The sequence below is a fragment of the Cydia amplana genome, chromosome 1 (assembly GCF_948474715.1).
Source record: "Cydia amplana chromosome 1, ilCydAmpl1.1, whole genome shotgun sequence".
In the NCBI taxonomy this organism is placed as follows: Eukaryota; Metazoa; Arthropoda; class Insecta; order Lepidoptera; family Tortricidae; genus Cydia; species Cydia amplana.
In genome coordinates, this window is record NC_086069.1 from 15,149,410 (window position 1) to 15,169,294 (window position 19,885).

The 19,885-nt window shown below is 35.5% G+C and overlaps 1 protein-coding gene across 1 annotated transcript; it reads right to left on the reverse strand.

Annotated features, from left to right (window-relative positions):
* Positions 1-1,801: 1,801 nt before the first annotated feature.
* LOC134647724 (integrin alpha-PS3-like) lies at positions 1,802-11,538 on the reverse strand. Its single transcript, XM_063502067.1, is given in 18 exon segments — positions 1,802-2,137; positions 2,786-2,906; positions 3,127-3,193; positions 3,700-3,841; positions 5,389-5,473; positions 5,669-5,885; positions 6,093-6,238; positions 7,631-7,778; positions 7,871-7,937; positions 8,035-8,165; positions 8,355-8,543; positions 8,621-8,746; positions 8,749-8,784; positions 8,885-8,999; positions 9,090-9,317; positions 9,741-9,829; positions 10,754-10,864; positions 11,475-11,538. Coding segments are annotated over 18 exon segments (2,418 nt in total).
* Positions 11,539-19,885: the final 8,347 nt, after the last annotated feature.

A 19,885-nucleotide genomic window follows, 5' to 3' on the forward strand; every position in this document is an offset into this window, starting at 1 on the left:
GTTGTAATGCAATAAGTTTCGTTTACAATATTGGATTTTTATTTTTACCGCAAAGCTTGTTACTTGGTGTTGCATCCCTGGTTGCGGCCAAATAAAACCGATTAGAAGCAATTTTGTTTGGCCTATTTGTGGTAGATAGAGGTATTTTCGATCATATTTTCTACAGAGCTACTTTTATGCAATCAGTTATTATAGAACTCCTTATTATTTCTAAAACAATATTAAATGTTACTAATAGTTTGCTAGATAGATAGACCATAAAAAACACAAATATATCCAGCCATATTATATGTATAGCCAGCCAGCCTCGCCTTAGCTATAACTCAGTTAGTATATGTATTTGTTTTAACTAATCCAAATGTAGTTCCAATATGTACACATGAAGTTCGATAACATTGTCTCATTAGTTAGGCGACTTAGGCGCCCCACAATAAAACTAGACAATAAATAACTAATGACATTAATTAGCCAATGCTGTAGGTACCTACTAAGTAAGCTATTATTTGATATTCGTTGATTGAATTTTGTGCTTAAGATTTATAGTATGTGTAATTGATTATTTAACTTAAGCAGGTACGGAAGTCTTATAAATCTTATAATACGTGTAGGTAGGGATCAACATCAATCCATCTATATGATATGATAAATAAATGATGTAGTGTATTTTGTAGGTATTGCACGATTTTCGCCATTATTCCCCTGAGAGAAGGCTGAAATTAAAGTTGCTACTTGATGCCTATATATCTCTGTCGCTCGACAATGGATGCATCGTTCAACACTATAGATATTAGTCAGGATGAAGAGGGTATTTTTTCTTATATGACGTTTAGGTGGTAACAGCTAGGGTAATTTGCGTTCGCATCGCCGATAAGACATTTTAAAAGGTAAGCTGATTCATTGAAGACTCGGCCGGGAGATTGGGCTTTGGAGGCCAAGGATTCTGTGAGGGATTTGGGTCGGCGGCTTAGGGACAGGGGATGACACTCAATGACAGCCTCAGTTCGGACTGTACCTGGTCCACCAAAGTCCAACAGATCTTGTTGGCTATTCAGCGCTCAAATAGGTACCTATGCATTTGTTTACATTACACTTACTTAGTGTAAACATATCTTCGATGTCGACTTTACATTTTCAACCAGCTATGATTCGTTACGATTATTTAATTTAATTTTATTGATTGAATATTACAAAGCCTGTTACAATATAATTGGTTTGCTAAGATGAGGCGTGTTGATGATCGACGAAGCGTGCGTAGCGAAAATCATACATATAAAATGGGTTGTGATTTAGTTTTTGTCAGGTTAACTTACACAAGTCTAATATTTACCAAAATTATAATGAAACCTAATTCTTGGAATAATCTTGCGTCATAGGTCATACCTACAAACTTAGAAATTTATATTTTTTGTAGGATGACTCCAATTCAACATTGACAACGCGTTCATGAATAGATATTAATATTTTAAATAATAATTTTTGTCCTTATCTTTCTTTCCTGTTGGTTGATAATGTCTGACTCATAAATATTGTTTCTGTTCAGTTGTACTATCTGACAATGTAATAAGTATATATATTGGTATTATTGTGTCGATAACTATCTTTTGTCTATGAGTAACTTTAATGCATACAATCTCATTAGCTAATGATTATTCGTACAAACTGATTGCAGAAATATGGGGCCGGGCCGAAGCTTCCGGAGCTTCGTTTTCTATGGAAGGCACCACGTGATCACCGATCAGCCGTCAATGACACGTCGGCCCGGGTACAGCCCGGTCTAATAGCGTGAGTTATCCTAAGTCAACTAATCAATAATGCCAGAATCTGACTCCAACGATAGCTGTCTTTGGAGAGACTTGTAAAATGCCGTTACTTCTGAAATAGTTGTAGGCGAACGAGAACAGTTCGTATTTAGCGTATTAGACGTAGACGGGCCTTGAAAAGGGATTGCTGGGAGGCTGCTACTATTGCCGAGTTCAGATGAATCAACCCAGTTATAATTTCCTTCATTCAATCCAAGAGTAGCTACAGTTTCTGATTGAGAATGGAGTCTGGAATAACAGCCAGGGTCTTCAAGAGGTATCTTGTTTTTCTGACGTTTCTCTAATTCTTGAGGATCTATCCTCGAGAAGAATCCGCACTGAAATCAAAATTAAGTTTGAAAAATACTGTTTATTTTTTATATAAATTTACACTAGCCGCCTAATCTTTATCAGCTTAATGTCAAAAAATAACTCCCAATTTTTTTGCTCAATAAGGTCAAAACAACTGAAAAACACAAACATTTTGACTGTGATATGTTTGTTAGAATAGAATATCCATTTTTTTTTTCATTAGACCAGCTATCGTAAAGGCTCTATTTGTTCTTCAAAAACGAATGAAAAAGTTGCGTTATATGTATCCACAAGAGGGGCGAAGTAGTTTTATGCAAATTTTGAGTGTTTCCCGTATATTAGCCGGTTGGGTCAATTGACTTATTCTATTCGGATTTATTTTGTAATGTTCCGCGCGTTCGTGTGATGAAAAATATTGTGTTTCACTCGGTATCGAAGTTTGTTTAACCCTCATGCTTTGAAACCCTCGCAACGCTCAAGATCCCAATATAGGAATCTTTCGCTTGCTCAGATATCAATAGTAGATACAACAACTGTGCTCTTTTGTGAAGCAAATAACAAATAACTATGTATACCTACTATATTAAATAAGTAAGTTATATTTTATCATTAAATCAATAAAAGAGCTTAGGAGAACAAAAGGAGATACTTATCAAATCGTTGCATTTACTCACTTTGTATAAAGTATAGGATAAAATAGCCAGCAATAGAAGGCCGACGGTTATAGCTATTACAAATGCTATCCAAAGCTCAGGAGCCTGGTCCAAAATCAATGTTGTAGTGAGGGTGATCGATCTGGAATAAAAACAATATCAACTATTGATTATTAAGTTCGATTAGATAGATAAGAATAAAAAAGAAATACGTAAGTACTTAATTAATATAAAATTACAACCATGATCTTTGTATGAGAGTTGAGGTGAATGATTAAAAAGACAGCTTCATAAAGTACTAATTGCAAAAATTGCATAATTATGTAGGTAGGTACCTACTTATAAATAGGTACTGAACTTACTTATTTTGCCGATCAAGGAATAAAGTTGAGGATATGTTGTGTGTCGTATCTGCCATGAGAGATTTTCCTGTAAAATGTTCAATGTTGTTAACTCTGTATGTAGAAGCTTTTTCTTCAGTCGCTACTGAACAGTTTAGTACATATTTGCAATCAAAATTATTCTGCTATCGAAGCTACCCCAGTGCACTCTTTGACTTGGCAGCAACAAAGTGGGGGTAGGGTATAATACACATTTTTTTGCAAACTAGTTCGCGTTTTTCCTGTAGACATCGAAAATTTAAGGGAACCTAAAGCAAATTTTTACGCAGCACCTTTACAGGCGGGATACATTTTTTCAGTACTCAAATAACAAAAACGGAATATCTAGCTATGTACCAGAGCAGAGTCGTTAACTTTGATTGTATTGTCCACAGAAGTGACCTTTTTCTAAAATGTGTTTGACTCCCCGGTAGCACAATTATAAACGTCATAATTATTTTCTTAGAAATTTGATTCTCATTGTATCATTGTCGCGTGGCATGTCGACAAAGAGTTAAGCATAGGCGGACTCTAATGCTAAGGGAAGACATTCACCGTTTGCATCAAGATCGTAGCGAAGCGACAGCACGACAGGCAAGGACTGCATGGCGTTCACAGACCAGGTGCACGCCAGGACCAAGCTGTCAGGGTCCCCGCTCTCTTCGCAGCCGGCTATTTCTTTTGAGGCAAGGTGCACCTAAAAATAAAACAACTCAACATTTGTGACAATAGTTATTTGTACAACAAGAGATCAAAGTTTGATATTTCTTCGAGTGCTTATTTTGAGTCCCGTGCAAGCGAAAGATTCTATAATAGATTCACGAGCGTAGCGAGTGAATCTAATTTAGAATCTTGAGCGTAGTAAGGGACTCAAAAGCGCACGAGATGTAAATAACTTTGATCTCGTGTAGTACACAACATTTTTCACCTCAGCAGTGAGAACATATTAGAGAACCCGAAAAATGTATTCCTTCTTCATCACTTACCTCTATTCACTCATGTTTTCTTAAGATATACCAACAATTAAATTTTCACCTCAGCAGCTCGAACAAGGGTACTTTGCTACTTAAAAACAGTGAGCAAAATCACATTTTGCTCACTAAGTGAGCAAAATCGCATTTTGCTCATTTTGTCTCACTCAGTGAGCAAAATGCGATTTTGCTCACTGTTTTTAAGTAGCAAAGTACCCTTGTTCGAGCTGCTGAGGTGAAAATATCTTTTCACACCACCTATTCGCAAAAGAGCTTTTTCTTCCCTGCTAGGAGGGATCAAAGTGGCACTTTTCTGTTCTAGCACATTATTTTTACATTTTTTTGCACATTATTTTTTTAGCTTAAATAATCTATTTAAGCATCAGATTGTGTCAACACTAAGATTTTTTTATTTTCCTCATAGTTGATGTGAAAAGCAGTATGTGTCACACGGTATCAAAATTATTTCATCTTGGGCGTTAACAGTTGAATCCCTCATTACGCTCAGGATTCTACTTTAGAATCCCTCACTACGTTCGGGGTTCTATTGTAGAATCCATCCCTTCATTCAGGATTCAATGTACGCCCTTGACGGAAATATATCATTTTGATCCCTTGTAACACAAACTACTATTGCCACTCTTGTGAACATTATGCAACTTTCTGATCGATTTTCGAAAAATAAAGATTGCCTTTACAAGCTGGAGTAGTAAAAACAAATCCCATACATATTTATTAAAGTTTCTAACAATAAAAATATAAAGAAACAAAAATAAACGAAAGGTCCAGAGAGTAAAATGGGGACTACGTCCGATCATTATATAATTTCTCGTTTCCATATTTGACTGTCACAAGGACTAAATCATATTAGCCAGTGATAACACTATTAAAGGGCTCCAACCTTTCCTGTCACAAGTATTGTGCCGCTCAGTTCATGACAATCGGATGGTCCGGCATTGGTGACCTAAAAGAATAAACAATTATTTATTATTAAAATATTTTTATTTATTATACTGTTTTAGAATCAGTAAAATAGTTCTTCTGTTTTTTGTTTACGATTCGTTATTTTAATGATTTATATTTTTTTGTGAAATGTTATTGTACTCGTAGTCTGGCAAACCCACATTGTCAGTAGAAAAAGGCGCGAAATTCAAATTTTCTATGGGACACAACCCTTCCTTCGCACTTAATTTTTTTCAATTTGTCGCCTTTTTCTAATGACGGCCAACGACGAAACTATAGTAACGTAATAAAAACAAAATTTTAAACTAACCTGAAAATAGTGAACAACTGGAATATGGCCACCCTCATTCAATTTTCCTCTAGAAACTGGCAATGTTGTGTTTGGTAGTGCTTTTCTGAAATCGAACGACCAACTAATATATCATGTTATTGAGTACGGAGATTCAGGTACTTGCCCAGATTTAATCATTTTAACAAAAAGTGTCAAAAAATATTGTATCTGTACACCAATATCACTCAACTAACCAATCAAAATCAATAAATGGCACAAAAAAACTTATCTAAAACCATTTAAATTTTTTTTTGCCTACCCAGTGGCGCTAATATTTGCCATAGGCATAATAGTGATCTCCAGGTACTGCGAAGAGTTACCGCTGATGATTCTGTTGGTCACAGGATCGTCGATGATTGCATCTATCATGGCTACACCCATATCTCTCATTTCCTGGGTGTATTCGAATTCAACTTCCCATGTCTCGGTTTGATTTCGGTAGAATGGCGAAGGTAGGTTACAGGTCAAGTTTAATCCTTAAAAACAATACAAAATAAAACTGATAATTCTTCATATAATATATAAAAGGTTCAATTCATAACTGTCAAAAACCAGTTCTAGTTATTCCGATTATAATTTTAATTCATAGGCACCATCTTTACCATAACGCGGTAATAACGTTCAATACATTAAATTACTTTGTCTATTTCTGAATAGGTAATATTTTAGATTTCGTACAGTACCCGTGCCTTGTAAAAAACATGTCTTCGGCACCCTCTTAGGCAGCGAAGGCAACGTCAAGTTGATGCGTACTCCAAACGCCGGTTCTTCTTTACTGAGTACCCTGACGATAGCTCCAAGTCTTCCTACAGAACCTGGAATGTAAGGTCTACGCAGATATTGTCGTGTTGAGTTAACAGTGGCTAATTTGAAAAGCCTCATGTGATGCTTAAATATCTTTGGATGTTTCTCAAAAAATTGGCACCGTCACCCTGTCAATAGGTTTATGTTTAAAGGGGCCCAACGATTATCAGTCCGCCGGACGATATCGGCCTGTCAGTTAAACGCAAAAGGTGGCAGCTCCGAACAAACTGACATTCCGATATCGTCCGGCGGACTGGTCATCAGTGGGCCCCCTTAAACGATACCACGAACTGCGATGGCCTTAAGGAAGGAGGCAACTCATTCCATAGCTTAACCACGTGTACCGCAAAAACTTTATCATACGAACGAGATTTGTGTGAAGTTTTTCCACGGCAATTCTTTTCGTTCACGTGTCAAGACACACTGTGTTTCCCTACCGCACCTTTCCCGTTTCACCCCGCATGAGTCGAAGCCGACAGTCACTAGCTATCACCTGCTAGGCTAGGACTAACACTTTGTCAGTGTCGCGTGAATAAAAAACAAACCAAAGAGTAACGCAAGCTTGAGTTTGGAACGGGTAAGTACTATTATTACAATTATTTATTCTGTTATATCAATATTTTTTTAAATGCTTTCGTATGTCCGGGTGTTCTCCTCTGCAGGCCGCAACCGGTTCTCGTGAAATTTTGTGAGCAGGTTCGGTAGTTACCTATAGTCACTCCGCAATGTTAGGGTCGGGCAACGCGCATAGTGTAACACCTCTAGAGTGGCAGGTTGCTGGCGTCCATAGGCTACAGAGACTGCTCATCATCAGGCAAGCCGTATGCTTGTTTGCCACCAACGTAGTATTAAAAATAAGGAGTTTTTTGAGCGCCAGTAGGGTTTATGGCACTTGTGAGTTCGCTGTAATAATGACTTAGGGCCACTTCCACCATTCACAAACCCGTGGTTGACCGGTTAAACCTGCAGTTACCATAGTTACCAGTACAATATGACACCGGGATAACGGTTTAACCGGTTCACCCCGGCACACCCCAGGTTAGTGGGTTGGTGCAACTGCAAGTGGCGCTTAACGAAGTATTTTTATAAAACATTTTTAAGCTTATCGCGAGGTCTACAGCTCACAGTAACTTATTGTCTGACCTGTTGCATTGACATTAAGATATGTAACGTATAACGTGTATCGTGTAACGTTATCAAATGTTTATTTTTATGTGCATATTTAATTATTAAAACGTACCGTACGTTACGGAGTTAATTAAGCAAATACTTTTCGTGTATTAACGACATTACTGTAATTTTGTCCATAACCTTTATTTCCTCCACCTAGCTAAAACCGCCGTGTACCAATAAAACTTAAATAGATGTCAATGATGACTTGTTTTTGATACGAAATCGGAAGATGCGTGCAACTTACTCATTGATTGGTTCTATGCTCATTTCGAGCCACGGTGAGCAAATAAGATCCTTTCCGCATTCTTTCACCAATTGAAGATTCAAAGTTGAGTGTAAATTGGAGTCTTCGGACTCTCTCCCAGCGTCCGATTTAAACTGAGTGGGATTGACTGAAAAAATAAAGAAATGTAGGGGATTGTTTTGATATTTAAATACGTGTTAAATACTAGAATTGATTTTTGAAAGGAGAAAAAATGTTTACCTTGCATTCTATCGATAGGTTCCAGATCAAATAATATCTTTATAGGTCTTGATAGATCTGATGAAATCTGTATACACAAAATCCATTAAATAAATAGTATTTAAAATCAATTTATATATACATGGTGCTTTAAAATATAGTATTTTAATAATATAAATACAAACCTCCATTTCAATAATTTTAACATCGCAATTGTCAGACAAAGACGTAGCGAATACTTTGTATGAGTGTATTGAATTTCCAGCAATTATTGCTCGTTTTCCCTCAGGGTCTATAGATACCAATGCATTGAATTCTGTGAAAAAATCAATAAGGGTTATAAAATGAATAATATTCATTGAATATAAACGCAATTTCCTCTTATAGTGTGTTACTGAATATTATTTTTCACGTTTATAATCCAGAATAAGCTAATTTAAATGAAGCAGTACGGCAGTTACTGGCGCAGGATTTAAAGTTAAAAGCATCTTTCGTTTGTACTGACCCATGTTGATTACAGTCCTATTATAGTCCTTTAGCGGCCGCACGTTCACGCAGAATTCAGCAGTGAAATTCGTCGTGTTTTGCGGCAAGTTGAGTGCCCCCGGTACCTTAATAATTGCTTCAACTTTTACTGTAGGAATACATCTGTACATATAGACTGCATTGGTCTTGTACGCACCAATAACCAGGTCTAAAAAGATGTTATAGTTTAAATTTGTAATTTAGTAAATATTTGAGATGTAGGTATTACATATTATTCTTGCTTACCATTACAATTATTATGGTCCACATCGAAGCCCTTTGTTAAACCCATGCCAAATCCACGAGCTTCACTCGCCACGATTCTTTGCATATAACGACTTCTAAGTCCGTTTTTGTCTCCTCTATAAATTAAGCGCCCTCATTTTCCCAAGGGGAGCTGACAGCTACATCTGAAAAAAAAGTTTTTAATTATTTAGCGATTAAATTAAAAGTAAGTGACCCTCATTCCGGCCTTTAGGTACATACATCTCAACATTGATTATTTATTACCATGGTATCCATCTACATCTACGTCTCCTAGATCTGCAATAGAGTAGCCGAACTTTGCTCCATTGATTTCTGATCCGGTCACGTGCCCAGCGTACTCAAGAACAAAACCTGTCTCCTAAAATATTGTTTACAGTTTAATAACATTTTTTACAGTCATGTCATTTCTTTGTAAATTTCCCAAGTATTTGTGTCTAATTAATTTTACCTGTTCTTTGTTTAAATAAACGAACACTGATCCTTGGTCATATAAATCATCTTTATAAAACTGCTTCACATAGTTGGGGGCCCCAACAAGAAGGTCTATTCTGCCATCGGCGTTAATGTCTAAGCAGCTGAGACTAGCGCCAAAATAAGCACCAAGTTGTGGGCCTTCGAGTTTGGCAAGGATATTGAGAGGCGCCACTTCTGTAGTAGCGGGCTCAATCACTAGGACCTGAGAAATGTAGTAAGTATGTAGTAGGTATGTAAAGGAAATAGAATAGTAGAAATGATTAGAAGTGTCTAGTTGAATCAAATCAATATTTTTTTATGGCATAACCCACATTAAGAATTTTATGAATATGCTCATCACGCAGTCGCATACACATATCGACGTATCTAATGTCAGTTTTGCCACCCAAGACGACATAGGCATTATTAGGCATATGTATGCGTATGCCTATACCGCAGTGTTTTGCTCGTCAAGACCCAAAGCCACGCACCAATGCACAAACATACAGTGAAACACGATGAATTTTCAAAACTGTCGTGGCATCGTGTGTTGCAAAGTGCAAATCGGGTTGAATTGTGTCTTGTTTCAATAATGCGCGTTTCACTTCAATATAAACTTATACTTAGTTCATAAAAGTGTATTTACCATGCCAAAGCCTCGTATTCCCCTCGGACCCCCGACCACATAGAGAGTCTTACCGCCATCCTCGAACACACCGGATTCCACGCTGTATCCTGAAATGGTTGTTTTATAAATCACTTCGTTAGACTTGTTGACATGTGAAAAAGGGCATACAGAATAACAAGAGTTTTACTGGATCCAAATCTCTGGTTATGATTTTTATCGGTTAAAACCTGTCCCGACCAAAAGGGAGCATTGTTGTTCCAACCCCTTTTCGGAAACAGAAGAAACACATTAGAACTTAAAACTGGATATGACCAAAATACTCGAGCATCCCATTTTGTTTATCCATGTGACCATCTTAAATAATATGAGGCGAACTTAGAAAAATAATATTATGTATAAGTATGTTACAAGTACCTAGATGATTCTTGCCATTCTTGGTAAAAAGCACATGTACTGTTTATACTTTGGTACATCGCCCTCCTTATCCTAGTCGTGACAGTAGGTCGATTTGTGTAAAATTGATGAATATTTATTTAATAACTTATATTTATTTAATTATCCAAAAACTTGAAGTACTAAAACATTGCCTATAAATTTTAATTATGACTTACTGCCATATTCGAACTTCAAGATATTCACAAGAGACGACACGTACTAGATCCATTCTAGATACGTTATAGTTTAGATTTCAACTAGTTCTCTTTTGCAGCTCAATTCGGGCAACCAATGGCACTTTTACGTTAGATAGTGTTAGATATCTGTTAGATGTGAATTGGATCTCTAAGTCATATCTTGTGGAAATCGTTCAAGAGTATCTCCAGAATCGCAGAAATGTCAAATTTGACAGGTTAGATCTTAAACATATCGTTATCGTATCTTGGTGACGTCTAAAAGATATCTAGTAGATGTCTATTTCAAAATCCGAATCGGGCCCTTAATCACTTACTTTATTCTATCCTTATACAATATTCTTATACATAATATCCTATGTAACATTTAAAATTAAATGAAAAGGCTCCGTACCTACTCACCAAAATATTCGTCGGGGCGAACATCGTAAGTGAAGAAAGGATTGTAAGTTGCTTCTTGAAAATAACTAATACTATTTTCAGCAGGATTATATGTGTATTGTACTATTCCACCTGGAAACGATTGTTCAATAAACAAACAAAATAGGTACACTTCATTCCACACAAACAAATTATTTAGGGTGCAGTGGGTTCAGCCAACCGAGTTTTAGAAAACTCGTAACGTGGTGGCGTAGATCATAATACAGTTCTTTGCCAAAAAATATGAATAGCAATCTTGAGGCCTTTCTCAAGTAACTTAACTGATTCAAAACTTAATTAAATAACTTTCGCTCGATAGAAAAACATCAAAAACCCTTCTTATAAAACGCATCATTAAAACTTTGTACCAATTTTTGCTCAAAAGCTAAAAACATCAAAATTACGCTTATAATTTCCCATATTTATATGATACTAACTAAAAATAATAATTAAGAAACAATTAATGACACCGCGAACCCGGGCACGCACAGCCGTATGGCTCACGCTTCGCTCACGTTCAGTGAGAGTGTGAGAAGAACCTGAACTTACGGCACTCTCCTTAAACACTTGTTGTTCGGCAAGGAAGTAATTAAAAAAAACCAATTGCAGTACACCCCCTTAGTTCTGCTGTAATAAAGTATTAGAGCTTTAGGACTAGCTACTAACAACCCTATTTGTGCTATCAAAGCAAATAGAGACTCACCTGACCACACCAGCAAGCCCGGTGCTCCGATGATGATTCTATCCTCGGTGACCTTGAGGGCCATGCCAGCTTGAGCCAGCGTATAATACTTAATAGAAGTCCTCTTTGCATTTAGATGGTAGTCTACGTACTCAGTCCTTGAGTTATTGATTTGGAACCATTGTTTTTCTGTGAATTAAATATGTAGTAAAACGGAAGGTTAATCAAAAACAGGTAAAATATTTTGTTTGTATGTTTTTTTCTGGGCAACTACTTCTAGATTCGGTATATCTATTCAAAACTGTTTTCTGGCAACACAGCAATGTATGTAATTGTTGAAAGATCATAACGGATGTTTATTAGCTATAAGTAAGTACTACCTACATATCGTCGGTATACTTCCAAAACATGATAACTGACAAAATGGTCAAAAATGAGTTATACAGGGTGCCCAGTAATTAGTGGATAACCTTCTAACCACCGACAGAGCACCTTAGGCTGGTCCAGAAAATGCACTTATAGGTCTAGTAAAAGTTTCGTGGTTTTCGAGATAATCGAACTTTTCTGTCTTTTTTAATGGCTAGCTCCATACTTCACTTTAATCACAATCTAGGCCATATCTTTGTCTGTAAAGATGTAATTAGCGTGTGTGATACCATTTTAGAATCAGTATTAGATAAACTATTTTTAAGAAAGTTGGCCATTCTGTTCTCCATACATTTTTTTTTCACCACAAACGATCAAACTTATTGAAATTTTTTAAGAAAAAATTGATTGGAATTTTTTGTGTGGCCACCATAAAGCGACAACCATAGGTGGGAACGAAAGCTCCGATCGCTGTGTCTCGCTCCAACCTATGGTTATCGCTGCCACCGTCGCAAGTCGCTCAATGTCGTGGCAGCGATAACCATAGGTTGGAGCGATACACAGCGATCGGACCTATGGTTGTCGCTTTATGGTAGCCACACAAAAAATTCCAATCAATTTTTTCTTAAAAAATTTCAATAAGTTTGATCGTTTGTGGTGATAAAAAAATGTATCGAGAACAGAATGGCCAACTTTCTTAAAAATAGTTTATCTAATACTGATTCTAAAATGGTATCACACACGCTAATTACATCTTTACAGACAAAGATATGGCCTAGATTGTGATTAAAGTGAAGTATGGAGCCTAGCCATTAAAAAAGACAGAAAAGTTCGATTATCTCGAAAACCACGAAACTTTTACTAGACCTATAAGTGCATTTTCTGGACCAGCCTAAGGTGCTCTGTCGGTGGTTAGAAGGTTATCCACTAATTACTGGGCACCCTGTATATACAGTTTTGTTCAAATTTTAATGTTTTATATATATATGTGTGGTATTTTTTAATTTATTGTTATTATTTAGAGAGTTAGAGAGTGTTAAAACGTACTAACAGACAAGAAATAAAATATAATGTGCACGTAAAAAATAATAAGGGTATTTAAAACTACATTTTTCATAAAATTGGTCACGTAAAATATAATAAGAATTCACTTATAATTGTTTACCTGTAAATAATAACATGTCATGTCATGTCATGTCATTTATTACTTTTTAACCGACTTCCAAATCTAAAAGGAGGAGGTTATCAATTCGGTTGTATGTTTTTTTTTATTTTTTTTTTTTTTTATTTTTTTTTATGTTTGTTACTCCATATCTCCGTCATTACTGGACCGATTTTGATTTTTTTTTTGATTGTATGTATATGCATACAGATTGGTCCCGTTTTTGTCAAAACCCAGTTCTGATGATGGGATCCATGAGTAATCGAGGGAACTCCTCAAATCTTAAAGGCATACATATAGTGATTTTTGTGTTTTTATCAACAAATCAAGCATATACATTTAAAAAAGTGACATTTGATGAAGTGGAACTGCTGATGATGATCAGAACGGAACTCTTCAACGACGCATAGTACACGTTTGACGATTTGTCCTCTTCGTTATGTTTGTTAAGCAAGTTAAGTTTTTAAGCCACATTTTTGTCAAGCTCGAGTTCTGATGATGGGATCCATGAGGAATCGAGGGAACTCCTCAAATCTTAAAGGCATGCATATAGAGATTTTTGTATTTTCATCAAAAAATTAAGCATTTTCATTAAAAACTGTCGCATTTGATGCAGTGGAACTGCTGATGATGATCATAACGGAACTCTTCAACGACGCATAGCTCGCATTTGGCGATTTGTCCTTTTCGTTATGTTTGTTAAGCAAGTTAGGTTTTTAGGCACATTTATGTCAATCTCAAGTCCTGAACATGGGATCCATGAGGAATCGAGGGAACTCCTCAAATCTTAAAGGCATACGTATAGAATTTTATATATTTTCATCAGAAAATCAAGCATTTACATTACAAACTGTGGCATTTGATGAAGCGGAACTGCTGATGATGATCAGAACAGAACTCTTCAACGACGCATAGTACACGTTTTGTGATTCTGAATTTCGATTTTGACTTGGACTGGGCCCCGGACTCCGGACTCGGACCCGTACTCGGACTCGGACCCGTACTCGGACTCGGACCCGCATCAGGACACGGACCCGGGCCTTGATCCGGAAAACCACTATGATACCTAAACTAAACAAACCACTATGATTACCATAAAATGTATACATATTACCAAATAAAGTATAAGCGCCGTTAACCACTCACATGATTCCGATTTTAACAAAAGGTGCCCTGAACTGCTCTGCCATTTCGCAGATACGACGGCACAGTGTCATGATATTTTCAAAAATCGATAACTTTACTTCTGCTAAAGCATTTGCAACGATTCTTTTGGTTTTTTAATGATAAAGAAACAAAGAATTTATTTTACTAGTATAGCATTGTGCTGTTATAATAAAAATAATTATTAAAAATTCACAAAGTTGACCCAATGAAATAATGTCCGCGTTATAGTAGAAAACTATTTTTAATTAAAAATCTAAATCGATAACGTATCTTTTTTTTGTATTCAATTTAAAGAAGACTTAATAAGCTTTTAATTGGTACTAAACATCTTGATAGCTCACCTATGAAATTGCCGAGTAAAACTAATTCAAATTCCGATAAGAAACTTTCGAATTGCTCAATCTGCTGTGAAACTATATATTATGTTCATGATTTTTTTGTGGCTAATTTAGACACTGAAGTACTAAAATATAGTAAAAAACAGTTTAAGACACTAATAATCTTGAAATAAAATGCATAACTTATGCAATGTTAACGATGATAGTAGCTATATAACTTAAAATAACAAAAGAGTATCTACGTACCTACTAAATTTTGGTGTTTTTATAATTGCCGATCACCAACAACCGAACTAACTTATAACTACACTAATACGTTTAATACATCCACCATAACACACACTTCACAACATATTAAGCACAATAAACCAATAATAACTATTAACACATAAAATTATACTGATTACAAACGTAAATAAGCCGGTAAACTGACTTCTTCCATCTCAAAAATAAAGATGGCTACCCATTTAGGGTGGAGACACAACAGCGCGCGGTGCAGATGTTCAACAGAAATAGGAACTTTAAAATTGTAATACCTAATTAATTATTTATTTAATCGTATAATTATTTAGTTTATTCAATGTAAATAGCAAAGAAATATTAGTAAATACAAATTATAAGTAAGTAGTAAAAAAAATCCCAAAACGCGTATGCAACGCGTCTAGTACACCACATGCCTTACGATATGCAGAAATGCTTTAAGCAACCACAGTTGCCGGGTTTGTACTTACAATTTACCGTCACATGTTTTGATCGCTAATCCTGTGTAATACACAGTGATTTAATACATTCTATGGTTTATTAATGTAACTTAATAATCGAACTAGTTAATGTCTATTAGTTGCTCAAGATATATTTAGTAATCTTAGAAATGTAGGGCATTCAAATAAGAAACACGTCAAGAATCTACAGAACTATTGTTTTGAAGTGATATTATTTGGTCATCAATATTAAGTAGGTCTAAAATATAGTTTTAAACTAATAGACCAATAAACGCGGAGTAGTTTAATATACATTACTAATAGAAATATCTAAATTTGAATACTTGAGGCATTTTAAAACACGCAGCAACTTTTTACACATCGCACTTCCTGAACAACTTGCAAAGTAAAATAGATAAGAAATACTGTGGTTGTGTCTATATGGTTGAAACATTTTTTAAATATTGTCACGTTGGTAGTCTGTGTTTTAAAAATTGTTTATACCGTATCTGTGCAGCCCTTCACAGATAATAAATAAAAAACCGCATACACTCCTTTTGCAACTCGAGTTGCGACGATCATGTTAGAGGTGCGCAATCTTGAAACTCTAGTTGCTGGAATCATGTGAGTGGTTAAGTGGGTCCAGGCTAGTAGTTAGAGAAGTCGGTTTTTTTCTATTAAAGATTATTATTGCTACGTTAGTTTTTATAATTTGCTTATAAAGGCGCGTAAAAAGATATTTTTTTTTCTTTCTCATTATTTTCTATCATTCATATTCATTTTTTATATAATTTTTACGTAATACACAAAAGTTAGTCGATTTTGTGTACAGGCAAAACATGATAACTAACACATCCCATTTTACTGTCGGCCAATATTTTACTTTTTCCGAATTTAAAATATCAATTTTACCAATTTAAGGCAATAATAACATCCCAAAAATTTCATGTGTAGAACTAAATTAGTAAAAAATCGTTTCTAAATTCCCATATTTGAGGGTCAAAGTTTCAACTCGTGTTTTCTCGAAACTATGTTTCAGTTAGTTATCATGTTTTAGAAGTATACCGACAATATTAGGTATCTATACCAAAACACTTATCAGTTTGAATCAGCAATACTTATAGTGTCTACTCACGATAATTATCCAAAGGGAATAAGAAGGATTCTCGGCGCTTCATTTTTATATAACAGGCACCATTTACATCGGCCTTCTGTGTTTCTCCGTCATCGTATTTACGAATGCGAGCCCAGCGGGGGGCGCAGATCTAGAAACGAAAACAGAATTATGATTAGGTAAATAAAACTGTACAAATTGTACAGTTGCGTTGTAATTGTAGTCTCTCTATAGAGACTCTACGAAATTGAAAAAATGAATGAATCGTGATCATCTTTGGTAACGTGGGGTTCGAACCCACATATTTGGATTGTAATGTGGTACGTCCCACAATAAAATAAAGGGAAATTCAATATATTTATTAAAAAGTTTAGATACATTAACATTAAATAAAAATGTGACTAAAAATACATTTTTGGTTATTATTTGTTTGTTACATTTCGTATTCTTACAATTTTTTGACAGATAAAACTCATAAATACCTACAATTGAAAATTAACGATGTCAAAACCCATTTTACCTATAGTTAGCAAAATTGTATTTAGTAATTTACCCCACGTTTTGAATTTTATTTATTCACGTTATACTGTACCTATGTCCCAAATTTCTACTCCAACGGTCCAGTAGTTTCTGTGCCTATTGGCTGTGACGGACGGTCGGACAGACACACGAGTGATCCTATAAGAGTTCCGACTTTTTCCATTTTAGGTACGGGGCCTTAAATAGGTATAGATGTATATTCGGTTAAGTGGCTATTGAATGTGTTGTAATCACGATTAACCTAGATAACATCTTACATAACTCATCTCATCTTACATCGTATATAAAACTAAAGCAACTTTGTCTGGCTAAAAAGACAGTGTTTCACCATAAAACAGAGTAGCTGAATCCCTGTTTTCAAGACAAGCATGTTGCGCATGGAAGGCAATGTTAAACCATACTGTTAAGAATATGTGAATTAATTTAAGAATATTTATTTAAAACACGCTTACCACCACTTTCCCGTTAGATCCTACTGCCAAACTAGCGCCAAACCACATTCCATTTCGAAGGCTATTTAGGCCTGTAAGTATAAAATTTTTATATAGCTTGGGTACGGTGACAGCTGTCAACTGGAACCTTAAAACGCAAAATTGTATTGAGATGAGTGAGATGACAGCTATGACCGTACCCAAGCTATGTAAAAAATACTATAACATCCTGCAAGTCTTGGTCAGTAAAAAGCAATAGACATAAAATGCCTACGGGAATCTTATAAGTTTCCGTATCGAACATTGTGATCAAAATAGAATGATATGGCTTATTTACAATTTTGAACATCTCTTCGCGTACCTCTTATCTTCATAGGCGTACAGGAAACATTTGAAGTTTGTAAATTTTGAAGAGAACAGTTGAATACAACGCCTGCTGAAATTTTCTTGAATCCTATGGTTGAAGCCTTGGGAGCACCGACTAGAAGTCTTTGCAAAAAAAAACTCAGAATCTACATGTTACTCTATTTAGTCAAGGTATTAAGAGGGGGCTAACGCAAATTTGCAGTTTTTAAATTGAATTTTTACATGTTTTAATCAAGGGCGAATGCCATGAAAAAATTCACTCGGAAACAGTACAATTTTAGTATAAAATATCTAGTGATATAGCCGAAAGATTTGACTCGCAACAATTTAATCAGAAGTAGGTATACTTTCAGAGTTATTGAGATAACAAAATGTTAAAGCCACGCACTCGCAAAATCCTCTGTCGAAAGTTTCGCGCGGCGCGCCATATCTTCTAATTTCCTGGCTTTACGCCCCCTCTTAAAGAAATTTATGGTATATACCAATAAGTATTATGGTAAAAAAACAGCTAAGTTGCAAGCCATGAGACAAAAGATGATGGTAAATATTTACAAAATCTACTCTGAATGTCTTGCCTTGAGGCACATACATAAGTAGATACATACACTTTTGCAAAAATTTGGGAGTAAATGTTGAACACGCTAACGTTACTAAAATATGTTTTGATTAAGTATTCGTTCACTAACTTGAAGATTATTATTCATAGGAATAGGTACCCAGTATTATTGAAAAAAAAAATGCAACTAAGTAGGTACACTAGAAAAACCAATTTTCTGCCTGGCATCAAGCGGCAGTAGGTATTAAATTTATTGCAACGACCATTAATTACTAACACTAACAAAAAAGTAAGCTAAGGCTAAGTAACAAAAAAATGCCGCAAAATACCTAGTCGATAATTATACTGACCCAGATTCACCAACAGCGACGGCGTAGCCAAAATACTCAGCTGGATAATTGGGATAAAAAGTTATTTTGCTACCTTCATGAAACACGTCACCGCAGTTACATAAACTAAATAAACATACACTTAAAAATATACACTGTTTTATTTCCGGCATAATGATGTCTTGTTTCAAATTAATTTGTTATAATAAAAATCACGACATATTTATAAATGAACGTGTTTAATCCACAAAGCTCTAATGCATTTATAGTACTGATTCCGAAACCATGTTCAATGACTCAGTTTTCACAACAGTTTTGGGGCGTGGTGGGGCAGATAATCAGCATAAATGAATTAAAAGATTGCGACAAAAGTATGTAGACATAGGTATGTCGCATTTAATTAAAGCCATGTTTAATTTTTGTTTAGTTAACCACTTATAATCATAACAACCCTATTTCCGTCAACAGCATAATCTGCTGTGTATTGTGGTTTGGCTCCATTCAGCCAATTTTCAGCAATTGAAACATCTACACAGACGACCTACGAGACCACATAAAATGTCTAGTGTAGTTTAAACCCTCATTAAAAAAAGCGGCCAAGTGCGAGTCGGACTCGCCCATGAAGGGTTCCGTATTTAGGCGATTTATGACGTATAAAAAAAAACTACTTACTAGATCTCGTTCAAACCAATTTTCGGTGGAAGTTTACATGGTAATGTACATCATATATTTTTTTTAGTTTTATCATTCTCTTATTTTAGAAGTTACGGGGGGGGGGGGGGGGGCACATTTTACCACTTTGGAAGTGTCTCTCGCGCAAACTATTCAGTTTAGAAAAAAATGATATTAGAAACCTCAATATCATTTTTGAAGACCTATCCATAGATACCCCACACGTATGGGTTTGATGAAAAAAAATTTTTGAGTTTCAGTTCGAAGTATGGGGAACCCCAAAAATGTATTGTTTTTTTTCTATTTTTGTGTGAAAATCTTAATGCGGTTCACAGAATACATCTACTTACCAAGTTTCAACAGTATAGTTCTTATAGTTTCGGAGAAAAGTGGCTGTGACATACGGACGGACAGACAGACGGACAGACGGACAGACGGACAGACAGACAGACAGACATGACGAATCTATAAGGGTTCCGTTTTTTGCCATTTGGCTACGGAACCCTAAAAATACCTACCTAAATTTACACGTCGCCTGATGTATACAGAATGTACGTTTAACCGCCAAATAATTCCTACGATGAGATAACTGTTGTTGCATCAACAATTATCACCGGATACACCAATTTAGTGCTATCGTAAGTATACGTTAACCATGTTATAACACAGAATATACAAATTAAATTTAAA